The sequence below is a fragment of the Miniopterus natalensis genome, chromosome 19 (genome assembly GCF_054644295.1).
Source record: "Miniopterus natalensis isolate mMinNat1 chromosome 19, mMinNat1.hap1, whole genome shotgun sequence".
Lineage (NCBI taxonomy): Eukaryota > Metazoa > Chordata > Mammalia > Chiroptera > Miniopteridae > Miniopterus > Miniopterus natalensis.
Window position 1 is genome coordinate 26,059,210 of NC_142099.1, and position 14,601 is coordinate 26,073,810.

A 14,601-nucleotide genomic window follows, 5' to 3' on the forward strand; every position below is an offset into this window, starting at 1 on the left:
ATTTCATACCATTGTGATCCAAGATGATACTTGATATTTTAATCTTATTAAATTTATTGAGATATGTTTTATGTCCTAAAATGTGACCTATCCTGGGAAAATGTTCCATGTGCACTTGAAAAGAATGTATATTCTTCTGCTTTGGGGTGAAAAGCTCTGAAAATATTAGTTAAATCCATTTGGTTTAATGTATCATTTAAGCAGTTTCCTTGTTGATTTTCTGTCTGGATGATCTATCCATTGATGTCAATAGGGTGTTAAAAGTCCCCTAGTATGACTCGGTGGACATAAAGGAAGAGGTGGTAACAAATATTTGCTTTATACATTTAGGTGCTCCTACATTGGATGCAAAAATGTTTACAAGTGTTATATTCTCTTTTTGTACTGATCCTGTTATAAAATGTCCTTTGCCTATTGTTACAGCCTTGGTTTTAAAGAAGTATCGCTACCCCTGCTTTTCTACATTACCATTGGCATGAAATGTCTGTTTCCATTCCTTTCCTTTCCGTCTGTGTGTCATTTGATAGAAAGTCGGTTTCTCATAGGCAGCATTATGTATAGGTCTTGTTTTCTTACCTTTCAGCTACCATGTCTTTTGATTGGAGGACTTAATCCATTTACATTGATAGCTATGTGGTTATTGCCATTTTATTTATTTTTGATCCCCCCATTTCAGAAAGAAGTTCCTTTAAACATTTCTTGTAATAATGGTTTGGTAGTGATGAACTCTTTCAGCTTTTTGTCTGGGAAGCTCTTTATCTCTCCTTTGATTCTAAATAATAGCCTTGCTGGGTACAGTAATCTTAGTTGTAGGTCCTTGCTTTTCATTGCTTTGAGTATTTCCTGCCCTTCTTGTCTGCAGAGTTTCTGTTGAGAAATCAACTGACAGTCTTAAAGAGCTCCCTTGTACATAACTCACTGCTTCTCTTAAGATTCTCTTTGTCTTTAACCTTTAGCCTTTCAATTATGTCTTTAAAAAAAAAAAAAATTCTCACCCAAGGATATGTTTTGAGTTTTTGAGAGAGGAAGGGGGAGAGAAACATCAATCTTTGCCTCTTGTATGGGCCCTGACAGGGGATTGAACCCACAACCTTTCAGTGTACAGGACACTCCAACCGAGCCACCTGGCCAAGGCTATGATGTGTCTTTAGTGGGCCACTCTATGTTCATCTTGTTTGGGATACTGGAACTGGTATGATTATTTCTTTCACCAGGGTAGGGAAGTTTCCAATCCCTGGCTTTCTCTTGTCCTTCTGGTACCCCTATGATGCAAATGTTATGTTTGATGTTGTCCCAGAGATCTCTTAAACTATCCGTAAAATTTTTTGTGTTCAATTAGGTACTTGTTGCTGTCTTCCAGGTCCGATTCATTCCTCTGCTTTTGCTAATCTGGTGTTGATTCCCTGTAATGTATTCTTCATTTCTGACTGGTCCCTTTTTGTGTGTACTATCTCCATTTTTGTTTCCACTCTCTTCTGAACTTCTCAATGAGTTCATCTATTCTTTCCCTAAGCTCACTGAGCATCCCTTTTACCAGTGTTTTGAACTCTGCTTCTGGTAGCTTGCATGTCGCCATTTCATTCTTTACTGGAGTTTTGTCCTGTTCTTTCATTTGGTATATGTTTCTTTGTCTCATTTTTGCTGACCCTGCATATTTCTTTTCATTACATCAATCTATTACATCTCAGTCTTGGCAGAGTGACCTATGTAAGTGTCCTGTGGGGTCCAGTGGTACAGTCACTCTGGTCACTTGAAATGGATGGTGCAGGGGTTGTCCATTCTGTGGGTTGTGTGCCTTCCTGTTTCATTTGAGCCTTGATTGCTGCTGATATGTTGGGGGAGGCTCTCTCAGGCTAGCAGTTACTACAGTGGACAAGCTGCTGTGTTGGTGCTGATTCCATGTAGTGGGAGTCACTTTAGTGGGGCTCTGGGTGTGAGCTAAATCTGTCCTTCAGGTGTGTCTTTTGGGGAGCTGGTTGGGTAGTGCTCTGGTTTGACATGAAGCTGGCCAATAGGTACACGTGTTGGTTTGGGAGCCTCTTGGGAGGGGTTCCAGTGCAGGCCAATGTTAGCTACCATTTGTGCCCAGCTTGGGGTTGTCTGGTGGGAGCTAAAAAGTGACTTATGGTTGGTTGCCACTTGTGCTGGGTTTGGAGGCACTTGGGAGAGGGTATGCAGCAAACCAAGGCTGGCTGCCAGTAGTGCTGGGTTTGAGATACTTTGATGGGCACCACAATGTGAGCTGAGGCCAGCTGTCACATTGGCCAGGTTTGTGGCTGCTTACTGGAAGCTATGTTCTGAGCCATCATGACCACAGCTTATTCCTGGCTTGGAGCCACCTAATGAGAGATGCAAATTGAGCTTGTTCTGAGCTTAGGGCTGTTTAGGAAGAGGTACAGGACACTCTGAAGCTAGCTCTGCTTGTTGAGGGTTTGTGGAACGTGAAGAGATTTGAGGAAAAGCCTGCAAGTCAAGGTAGGTGGCCTGGGCCACACTTATGAGCTAGATGGGTCAGAGTTTTAGGGACTCAACAAGGTGTTAGCTAGGTTAATGGAGAGCTCAGATTTGGCACCTGCCAGGGCTTCCATTTCAGAAAGCCGCCCTGCCCCTCCGAATCTCGCCCTGTAGCCAGTAAACTCAGTCCCTCCCTGTCTGTCCCAGGTGCTTATTAAGCTGTTGCCCATACGCTGAAGCCCACAGCAAGTGAGTCTTGGTGCAGGCCTCAAGAGGAATGCCTGGGACTTCAGCAGTCCTCTCTCACTTGGACGTAATCCCTGCTGGTTTTCATAGCCAGATGTTATGGGGATTCCTCTTGCCTGCACGGGTACCCTTGGCTGGGGAGCTGGAACCCCTCACCCCTCAGGGTACCTCCACAGTAAAGATATCCCTCCCATCAGTCTCCTTCTATATCTTATAACTAAAGACTTCTATTCAGCTAGTCTTCAGGTGGTTCTCGATGAATGGAGGTGAGCACAGTGTTGACCTTGACTGGAAGTCTTGACCAGAGTACTTTTACATTCACATGGACCTCTTGCAGTTACAGAAAGCCTGGCCATGAGGTCAGTTTGGGGCCATTTACAGGGGAATATACATCCTTTGGTATCACATGTCTAGGCACTAATCTGTCTGTAACTTACTATCTTGTCTCTTAACATTGAATAATCTCTCTCTAAAACTAAAACTATTTTATATGTTGTTTCATCTACTTAATTTCAATTCTAAAGAAAACATTTCTGAATAACTTGGGCTAAATTGTTCTGAAGTTATATATGATTTAAGGGGACAAAGGCACTGACTTATGCAGATTAAAATATGATTACTCTTAGTCACATGAAATATACTTTTGAAATGTAAGTTTTATATGATACTAGTTATGTTTTCTTTCCATCTGTTTCTTTCTAAAAGAGGTGCTATTTAGAAGAAATAACGCATTGACTTAGTTATTGGTGGAGTAGGATGGCCTTGAAGAACTATTCTGTCTCTACTTGCCACAAGAAAACCACGACTAATTGAAATAGATCAGCTTTTCCAAACAGAGTAAGTAATATACTTAATTAGAAGTAAATGGTAGCTATTATCCTCAAATGACAGGTGGGCTCAAGTACAGTGGTGACTGCCCACCTGAAGTTTGAAATATATGAGGAGAGAGTGATTTTTAGATTTTGCGGTAATACATGTAATTCTCAAAATAGAGGTAATCACTAAGCCAAGTTCTTAAATGCTATGTGCTATCATTTATTCTTTAAAAAAATATTAATAGTACTGAGCCATAGGCATATCATTATGTGAGTTCAATATGAAAAGTCAAATTGTATAAAATAGTATTTAAAATTTAGTATAAATTGTATTTTGCAATACAGATGCTACCAAACTGATGAAATCTAAGGCTCAGAGTGGAACCACCAGAAGATTTATGATTCAGACGAAAATCATAATCTAACCATTAGGGGAAGTTTACCTGGAAATGACTTAAGTGTTTAGAGACTTTTAAATTGTAATGTTTAATGTAACTGAGTTCTCAAACATCATATTTCTAACTTAGAGAAAATACCTTATTATACTGAATCACAATCAACTAACTTAAATGTAATTAAAAGTATCAAATACCTTTGTCTTTCAGCTTTGTAGGAGCTAGTAAGATCATCAAAAAGCTTGCCATTCATCTCCATTAGGGTTTTCAGCACATTGTAGACCAGCGCCACGATGGTCCTGAAATGAAAAATGCTGTTATTGATGCCACTAACAGAAATGTAACACTATCATCTCTGAAATAGGTTAAATGTTGGCTGATTCACTCGGTCTGTTTTAGAGATGATAAACTGAAATGCAAGAGGTTTTAGTAATTTGCTCCTGGTCAAACAGCCAGTGGTGGTAGAGATGGTCTGTCTGATTCCAAACACATGTCCTACCCAATGTATCATGCTCAGATCATCTTCATGTCTACTCTCTAGAGTCTCAAACCCTGAGTAACAGCAGCATTAAAAGAATGTGAAAAAGATCCAACTACCATAAATTGTAAGTAAAAAGGATAGCATGTCACAGAAGTTAGAACATACGCCATCTAAACACCACTGATATGACCCTAAGCACTTTAGCTTTTTCCTGACATCTGCAGAGATAAGACTGTTACTGGCAGCAGGTCAACCCAACTTGGCATTCACACAATCATTTGTGCATTCTCCATAAATGTTAAGTGATCCCCACACACACTGGTGCAGAATGTCACACCAGGTAGTCCTTCCTTCAGGGAGATTTGTAATTTTAATTGAAATTAACAACATACATATTTACCCCTTATAAAGCTATAGGTAGGTAAAGTGAAGAACAGAATAAAACTATGTGATGTTAACCGTGGAATAAGTTCCAAATCTGTATAGGTTTCAAGTATGGGTTAGGAGAGCAAATGATAAAAAGGTTAAAAAACCGAACAATACAATCAACATAAAAGACACTTACGGATTCCAGTGTTCTTTGGAGATTTTGTACAAACTACCAAACATAATTGGCAGAATTTTATCAATATTCTCCTCAATCAAACTAAGAATATATTCATTATTCCAGAAGTACAATGCCCTTTCTGCAACCTAAAAGAAACATTTATAAATGTCAAAAACGAGAGAAAAATAGTATAAAATAAAAATGGCTTTACTGAATACATCATACCTGAAAATGAGAACTGGATACACACTTAGATATTTGCTTAAAAAGGGGCTCTTCAATTTTTTTGAACTGTGTTGGTTCAATGACATCTAAGATTTCTTCAATTTCTCCTAAAAACATCACCTAGGTTAAAAAAATTTTTTTTTAAGAAACATGACAAATTATATGTTAATATAGAAAACATAAAAACGAGAAGGTTAATCTGCAAATACACAGTGGACAAAAAATGCCTTGACAGCTATTCTACCAAGTCTCTCTAACCCCCATAGAACATCTCCAGCGACAAGAGAAACACGGTTTATAGCCCTGATTCAGTGTTTTAATACAATGAACTATTTTTGTTGAATAAAACCCACCTCTTTCTGGCTGCATGTTTTTGGCCAAAATTTCAGCAATCCTCTGATCACCTGCAAAAAAAGGAAAAGTTTTTAGTATGGATTAAGCAATGAAATTGGTTAATCCTAGGAAACTTTAATTATGATTATATCAATATTCATTCTGAAGAATTCAGATCAGTATTATTTGATATCTAAGTGTATCCCCAGACTTTATTAATTTAATAAGTATTTACTGCCTTTGTACCAGATACTGTTCTAGAGGCTGATGAACTAGATAGATGAGGTCCCAACATAAGTTATCAATTAAACATAAAATAATTTCAACAGTAGTAAGTACTATTAACTACTAAGAAAATAAAGGGGAAAAAAATAACTGCTGGGTTGAGGAGCATAGGTTATTTTAGGGAGAAACTAAGGGACAGATTAATTCCTGTTATCTAAAACTTATGAAGCACCAAAAGAGCCAGAAAGTTCCCCAATTTATTTCATAGCTAGCACAATCTTGATAACCAAATTAGAACAAAACAAGGGATTATGAATTTAAGTGAACATAAACAGTTGTAAAAATTTGTAATACAGTGAATATAACAGCATATTAACAGAATACTTATCTGACCAATTACAATTTTTTCCAGAAATTCCAAGATGGTTCAACTCAATATGGTTATATTTCAAGAACTTTTGAACAGTTATTTGATATTATTGATTATATATTCTGATAAAAATTTAGTAAGCCAGAACTAAGGATTTATCAGAAACTAGCAATCACCTTATACAATGCTTTCTTAAAAATAGGCTGTAAAACCATTTGGGCTGGTGCTTTTATGGAAATAGATCTTTGATAGCCTTTTTGGGTATTTTATAGTTATTGGTCTGGTCCAGTAATGAACACTCATTCAAATTACAGTTGGGGAGAACACTGTTTTGGAGCTAATCCAGTAAGATGAAAAGTTTCTGATGAATAACTTTGGAAAGGAATATGAGAATTATACTTAAATTTAAGTATATATTATACATTTTATAAACTTTAAGTATTATTAAATGAGTAAAAAAGTTCAGTATACGGTCAGATAAAAATCAATATACCTTTATAAAACAAAGTAGCAATAATCAGATGAAAATAAAAGTACCTTTCATAACAAGAACTAATGTACATAAAGAATAAAATTGGTAAGAAATGTTTTAAGATTTATATGATGAAAACTATAAAACTTTATTGAATATCATGGAAGTTTACAAGTAGATGATTCAACATTATAGATATTTCTTCTATACTTAATCTATAAATTTAGTATTTCAGTCAAATACCAACTGAATTATTTTCTGAAACTAGAAACATTTATTCTAAAATCCATAACTGTAAGCAAATAACCATGAATGGGGCAGAGGGAGAAGAGGGAATATTAATGAATGGAACCTGCACTACTGATACCAGCAATTGGAACAAGATGGTATTAGCACTGAAAGTGACAGAAAAGACATGAAATACAGGAGTAACTACATCAACTCATGTATATATGGGGTTTAATATATGACAAGGGTGACATTTCAGTTCCATGGGAAACATGAATTAGTCAATTAAGCGGTGGTACTTGGACTGGTGGCTCACCATTTAGGAAAAAACAATGTCGCTCCTTTGGTAGGCTGACTCCTAAAATAATCTCCCATGATTTTTACTACTTGAATTCACTCTCTTCTGTAATCCTTATGTGTGGGCTGGCCTAGTGACTTCCATTTCACTAGCAGATTCTAAAGCCTTCTCATCTTGCAACTTTGATAAAGCAACCTGCTATGTATTTGGAGATGCCCACATTGACAAGGAATTGAGGGTGGCCTCTGGCCAACAGCCAGCTAGGAACTGAGGCCCTCAGTCCAACAGCACTTGAACTGAATTCAGAAGCAGATGCTTCCTCATGTGAACCTGACTGAGGCTTCAGCCCTGGACAACACCTTGGTTGCAGCACAGGATCCAGCTAAGTCATGTCTAGATCCTGATTCACTGAAACTATGAGATAATAAATGTTTGTTGTTTTAAGCCACTAAATTTTGTAATAATTTTGCAGCTCTAGAAAACTAAAACAGTGCCTTACCCTTGGAACATACAAATTTCTATTTCAAATGTGGTGTGTGTATATCCTAATCTCTAGAATCTGTGAATGTGATTTATTTGGAATCTGGGTCTTTACAGATATAATTAAGTTAAAGATTTCAAGATGAAATCATCCTGGGTTATTTGGGTGGGCCCTAAATCCAGCAAGTGTCCTTTTAAGAGAGACACAGAGACAGAAGAGGCAGCAATGTGAGATTGGAGCGATGCAGCCACAAGCCAAGGAACACCTGGAGACACCAGAAACTGGAAGAGGCAAGGAACGGAATCTCCCCTAGAGCATCTGGAGGGAATGCAGCCCTGCCGACACCTTGATTTTGGACTTCTGGCCTTCAGAACTGTGAGAGAATAAATTTCTGTTATTTTAAGCCACCAACCAGGTTTGTGGTAATTTCGTCATGGCAGCCCTAGGGAACAGTTATAGATGGAATAAAGTTTTTACAGAAAAAAACTAAATCTGCAAAATAACCAGAATGTGATAATACAGAATATTTTTATAATCTCAAAGGGCATAAGGATTTTTCTTAGCATGACAGCAAGGCCGGAAGCCATGAAGAAGAATACATTTCACTACATGAAATTTTTTTTTAGTTCTTTAAGGAAAAGATTAAAAACTGTACATTCCAAGTTAAAAGAAAAACTCCAAATGGACAAAAAATATAAGCAAAATATAGGAAAAGGGTAAGAAGCAGGCAGAGGACAGAAGTGTGACTAGTGACCATGTAAAAGGATGGCTCAATCCCTGCAATAATGGAAAAAAAGCCAATGATAATACTTCATACCTATTAGACTAGCAGACATTTTTTAACTTAATATTACACTTGGGTGAGGGAAAACATTAAAATCATTCGAACTCTGTGGAAGGCAACTTGGAATATGTTAAAATTTCCATGTACTCTTGGGCCCAGAAACATGTTTTTATTTTTAATAATTTGGTTTAAAAAATTTACTTACAGTAAAATTTTTATTTTGGTGTACAGTTCTGAGGGGTTTTATACACACACATTTTTTTTTTTTGTATCCAACACCCTAAAACATCCCCTCACCCAGCAACATGTCTATAACCATGAAAACTCTAATAATTCAAGTGCCCATTAAAGGAAGATGGGTAAATGTGTCAAGCTAACCCATAATGGAATCTGATGCTACCAGTGAAAAAATGACGCAGGTTCACAGGGAAAGATATCTACATTCTATTTCTATTGAGAGGTGAAAAAATGTGGTCAGCACTGTCCCACCATTTGTTTAACCTACATATAATTATTAGAAAAAATTTCTAGAAATATATTCACTTATAAGTGGTTACCTCTAGGGGATAAGATTTCAGGGAACTTCCTCCATGTTGTGCTTTCTGATTTTGTATTGTGTGAACCAAATTAACACACATTACTTTCATAAACAGGAATAAGTCATTTCCATTTCAGAAAATAATTTCAATACAAAATTTAGATACATATAGAATGTAATAAAACTAGCCAAAGCTCTGACTTATTTATAATTTTTAGGAAACTTTCATATGAATGCCAGATTTCTAGAAAGGCTCAGACCCAAGTAACATGGCCATAATTTTGGTGCTGGAATAGCCTGTGGTAGAAACTGCAAGATCTCTTATATCTACAGATCTTTCTGAATTGAAAAAATTTTTTTGTCAACTTGCACGTTTACATTACTCTCTCCTCATCCTGCTTTTATTTCCATTAACCCAACTCATCTAAGACACATTTCTGGCCATCATCCCTTTTTAAAAAGAAATCACTCATCTCCCCTAGCTATCCCATATTAATTTAATATATTTAAATTACATCTGTTTACTATTCACCGAGCATGAACCATCAGATATGTTATGGGTTTTCTTTGTCTCAATTCTAATGAGAGTTACGGATTTGTATTAAATTTTCATCCACTTCAGAAGCATATGTGGTTTCATGTAAAGCCTGGGCTTTCTAATTCTCCTGATTTGTCTTTAAAAACTGTTTTCAGCTGCTTCAGAACTGAGAATCCAAAAGTCTAGAAATTCAAAATATAAGGGAGTGGGAAAAATCTCTTTTCCTTTACACAAAGGTCAAATCAGAGGGAGAATACGAAATACATACGTTTTCCAAGCACCCCTAGGGATAGCCTCAGAAAGTTCATAATATTTATAAAAAAAGTACAGCTGAAATCCTTCAAAATTTTTGCAATGCTTAAAACTCTTAGTTTAAATATTCAGATTGAGGGTATCTAGAAAGTACTCTCAAAATTTTTAGTTCACCAAGGTTAAAGTTTTTTTCTTTTATACTTTGCTATTTCTCCCTGTCACCTTTTGTTTATCTTGAATCTTCAGTTAATTTTCATAACATTTTTATTTTCTTCTGAATTTTCATATTATAATCAAATAAGTAGAATTCAAATACTGAATTGCTATGCTGATTCATAAAGTAAACAACCTTTATTCCAAGATTATATCTTAAGCTCCAAAGGCAAGGAGATGTTTTCAATCCCTATCATGTGGTTTATCAATAAGAGGGAAAACCCTATTTCTAAAAACAAAACAAAACTCAAGGGAATAATTTTGGGACTTCCACAGTATGTTTTAATTTTAAAAGGTGAATGAAGATTAAAAAGATTATCAGTGAAGATAATATGTACATAAAATTTCACTGTAGTCATTTGATCCTGTCATCACACATCTCAACTATTATGTTAATATTACTCAATATTTAAGTTATTCAAGACACATAACTCATGAGAACTCCCCTTCCCAACCCCATTCCTTGACTGTAGATGAACCTCACATTCCTTGTTAATGATTTCATTTTAAAGCACATTACTACTACTGTTTGATAACTCTGTAACGGTATCTAACAGTATAAAGAAAGGTACAATGAAATGCTCCAATGTAGACCAAAAATAAAAATAAATAGACCACTTACTGGTTCTGTTAGTGTTGTATCTTTCTCCAGGAACTGTACAACACAGTAGGCTAGCTAAAATGGAAGGGACACTTTATAAATATTACGGAGTAAATTAATATTTAGTGATGCAAGGGTTTTATACTGAGCTAACAAAAATGACTACCTCATTTTGGTCAATTTTACTCTAGCTTAATCTCAATACATAAAAATTAATATACCCACAATTGTGTAACTGTGTAATCTTCAAAGTAACTTCTAATTCAAAAAAAGATTTTTTTTCAGTAGTAACTTCTGAAAATAAAGTTAACTGAAATAAGACTAGAGCTAACATTTTACTTTTTCAGCATGTTTCTACATGTATGCCTATGCTGATATGATATTCTCTAAATATTAATAGAGGAGACTGACTAGGTTATACTGCAGCTAAACAGAACACTGCAGTTACATGGGATTTATTCAGTGCCACTTAATTAGATCAGGGCCTGGACTAGAAAAGAGCTTGATATTTTCTTTCCTATATCTGTACTCAATGTGCATTGACCTTATTAATAACACTAAATATATTTTAAATTATAATAACTTGTTCTGGGCAACTTACAAAGCAAACTGCTTAAATCTACTTAAATTTGCCACCTCAGTATTTCTCAATTTCTCTGCCTTTATATCAGTATTTGAAACAATATTCATCTCCTTTGAAATTTTTCTGAAACTTACCTGAGCATGGAACAAAGCTAATCCTTTTGCAGTATGCATAGGAATAAGAACCTTCATTAGAAATTGTTTATGTTCTGCTTTCAGTGGCAATGCAAAGCCATTGATAATACTGGAGGGAAAAAAAGGCAGGGGGAAGGGTTAAGTAGTTACTACTTGATTTCTGAAAGTTGTTATATCCATGAGTACATAAGGAACCACACTCTGCTTGAATCCTGGTGTTTAATGACTTGTGCATCTTCAAACTACTTTAGACAGACAATTACTATGAAGTCTTTTAGTCATTCAATGATTCCAAAAGACTAGGACTGCCAATTAATGTCCCAGTAAGTAATTTCTATCTTTATTTTCTATAAAAACCTATCACTTTATTTACGTATTGTTGCCTTTATTTTTCCTCCCTAAAGCCACGGGAGAGTCAGTATCACAATATTAAGAATTTTCAATATTTTCTGAAGTAAATGGGTAGTTTCTCTTACTTTACTGAAGGATCTTAAACTAAGAAGTAATTCTCTCCATACTCATTCTCTACTAAAAGAGGCTCAAGTCCTTCTCTAGTACAAAAATTGGGGTCTCACTTCTCTCAAGTTAACAATGCTGCGTGGTGAGTAAGGAAGGAAAAACATTCATGTAAACTAAAATCAAAGGCTATAGATTCTTCTAAAAAGAACAGATGGATTAGGAATGGTCTGTCAACATATGAACGAGAATTCTGTAACTTCATACAAGATTCACTAGCTTATTTCATCTCTTCCCAATAAGATCCTATAAATTTCTGAGATAGTCTGGCAAGCTAAGGCATAAAACATGCCACAGCTTCAAAAGCAGGAAGCCTACTCTGAAACAGATGTCTTGCATGGCAGAACTTTAATATGCTGACACTCCAAAAAACTATAATAAGAATTCAGTTGAGAAACGATGTCTTGCGCTCTATATTTAAATTCTAAAATGTGAAGTAACCTCTCCAACCCCAGCTAAGATTTTTAACACATAAAACATTCCAAGTTACTTAATTCTTAAAAAGAACAAAACAAAACAAAAAACTGACCTACCTTCCTAATATTTCCAGGAGTTCAGCAACACCATTGAAATGTTCTGTTTCATATATAAACCTGAATTTAAAATATAGATGTAAGGAAAAAAAATCAAACATCAGAAAACTAACAGAAAGAGGCAGGAAGGTGAAGAAATCAACCCCAAGGGTAACTGTAAGAACTATATGAGCACACTGGAAGAATTCCTTGTAAACTATTTTGCCCCAAATTGGTTACTTCTTAGCAATCTTATAAAAGCAGCTCTATTTCCTACTAAATCAGATACTTTAAAAAAATAAAATCCTCACCCAAGTATATGCTTATTGATTGTAGAGGGAGGAAGGGAAGAGGGAGAGAGAAACTTCAACTGGCCATCCCACACACACACTCCCTGACAGGGGATGGAACCCGCCCCACCTAGGTATGTGCCCTGACTGGGACTCGAACCTACAACTTTTTAGTATATGGATTACACTCCAACCAACTGGGCCACCTGGCCAGGACTAAACCAGGTACTTTTAAATATTTCCTATTTAAGCATATACTTTTGCTAAAACTTGCTAAATATTAACAATATAATTTCACCTGGACTATTTTACTTAAAATTTTATGAGAAAGATGGATTTCCTCAAGGAAATACTTTTTAAAATAGGAAACCTCTACTCAGGAAAACCCAAGAGAAAAGGACTATATGTTATAAAGCCACCTTTACTCAGAGTTTCTCAGCGTTTCTCTAAACCTAAACTAAACAGGCTGCCTGGCTTTCCAAGATTAAGATCAACCTTTAAAGCAGGGAGTCAAACTTGGAGGAACACAGGACAGGGAGGGGATGACACAGAACTGGAGAAAGATGCTCTCTGTAGTTGTTACAATGTGGAAGTGCTAGCATAATTTGCCAGATCTTCAATTAAAACAAACACAGCAAACCTGAACTGTGGGTATTAAAGTAAAATCTACTTTAAAGCAACTAAAAAGACTATCACTTATAAAGAAGCCAAAAGACAGGCCTCGGATAAATTAGCTTTGTCAGAAAATCAAATGAAAGTACTTGCAAGAGCTACTGATTTAAATAGTACTTACAAATTTTTTAAACAAAAAGCTCAAAGAAATAGATAAATTCTCCTCACAATAAATCTTACACATGAATGACATTAGCATTACCTATTAAAAACTTCATTACTACTATCCACTTAGATGAAAAGTAGGTTATAAATTTCTACAAAGTTAGATGCAATCAAATTGATGTTTACAAAATGGGCTAAAAATTATTCACATACTAGCAGTTAAATTTCCAGATTTCAGGTATTAAAAGTTAACCTAAAGGTACTGGACTAAAAAGAAAATATGAAGGGTGGAGGGAAAGCATCATATATGAATAGATCACCAATTTACCTGAGGAAAATGTTGTTAATTTGTTTTCTGATGAATGCTCTTAATCCAAGAAATTTCCCATAAATTCGATGCAGAACAGTCTTCAGGAAGTCACGTTCTCTGGGATCTTCACTATCAAAAAGCTCCAAGAGCTTTAAAAAAAAGCTGAGAAATTACTTTTTAAAAATAACTGAGCTAAAACTTCACTTTATTCTAATACTGATTTTAAGATAACCCATGAAACCTTTAAAAAAATTTTAAAGATTCTGCTTTATCAGATTTTTTTCTTGCTAACTAGTGAAGCTAAAGAAAAGCTTAGGAAGAATTTCTTTTCACTTATTTCATTTCAAAAAAGGACATAATATAAACACTTCAAAACGTGCATTTATTTTGCCTTGTCACTCATTTTAAAATTCTATTCCACTCTTGACTATTAAACATGGCCCCTAAGTTTACAGTGTTGAAATTTAAGAGATTTTTAATGCTTTTTGATAGTAAAAATTATATACAAAAATCTTAAAGCTTGTAGATTGTAAGTCATTAAATAAATGAAGTTAAAATACATGTGCACATGTGTATTTCCAATTTACTAGAAAGATTTATATAAACCAAGGCTTTTTTTGTGATCTTACACTAAAAAAACTTGAGTTAGCATGCTAACAGCTCAAAAATTAGTATTCAGTTAATCTTGTCAGATACATGCTAACAGTGTAGATCATTCATGAAATAACACTGAAATAAAAGATAGGACCACAGGTTTTTATTCAAAGTCAGCTTAGGTGGCTCAGGTTGTTCAGCTGGTTGGAGCGTTGTCCCATACACCAAAAAGGTGCAGGTTTGATTCCAGTCGGGGTGCATACGGGAGGCAACAGATTGATGTTTCTTTCTCACATCAATGTCTCTCTCTCTCCCTTCCTCTCTAAAATTAATAAAAACATATCCTCAGATGAGGATTAAAATAAATAGATAAGTAAATAAAGTCAGCT

The 14,601-nt window shown here is 35.4% G+C and overlaps 1 protein-coding gene across 1 annotated transcript in view; it reads right to left on the reverse strand.

Moving 5' to 3' along the window:
• PPP2R5A (protein phosphatase 2 regulatory subunit B'alpha) overlaps positions 1-14,601 on the reverse strand; it is a 63,646-nt gene that overhangs the window by 4,636 nt on the left and 44,409 nt on the right. The window contains exons 5-12 of the mRNA XM_016219214.2: positions 13,637-13,767; positions 12,263-12,322; positions 11,214-11,322; positions 10,518-10,571; positions 5,517-5,567; positions 5,164-5,283; positions 4,957-5,084; positions 4,108-4,209 (exon numbers count right to left, since the gene is read on the reverse strand). Of these exons, the coding sequence (XP_016074700.1) occupies positions 4,108-4,209; positions 4,957-5,084; positions 5,164-5,283; positions 5,517-5,567; positions 10,518-10,571; positions 11,214-11,322; positions 12,263-12,322; positions 13,637-13,767 (755 nt within the window). The remainder of the gene's footprint in view (positions 1-4,107; positions 4,210-4,956; positions 5,085-5,163; positions 5,284-5,516; positions 5,568-10,517; positions 10,572-11,213; positions 11,323-12,262; positions 12,323-13,636; positions 13,768-14,601) is intronic.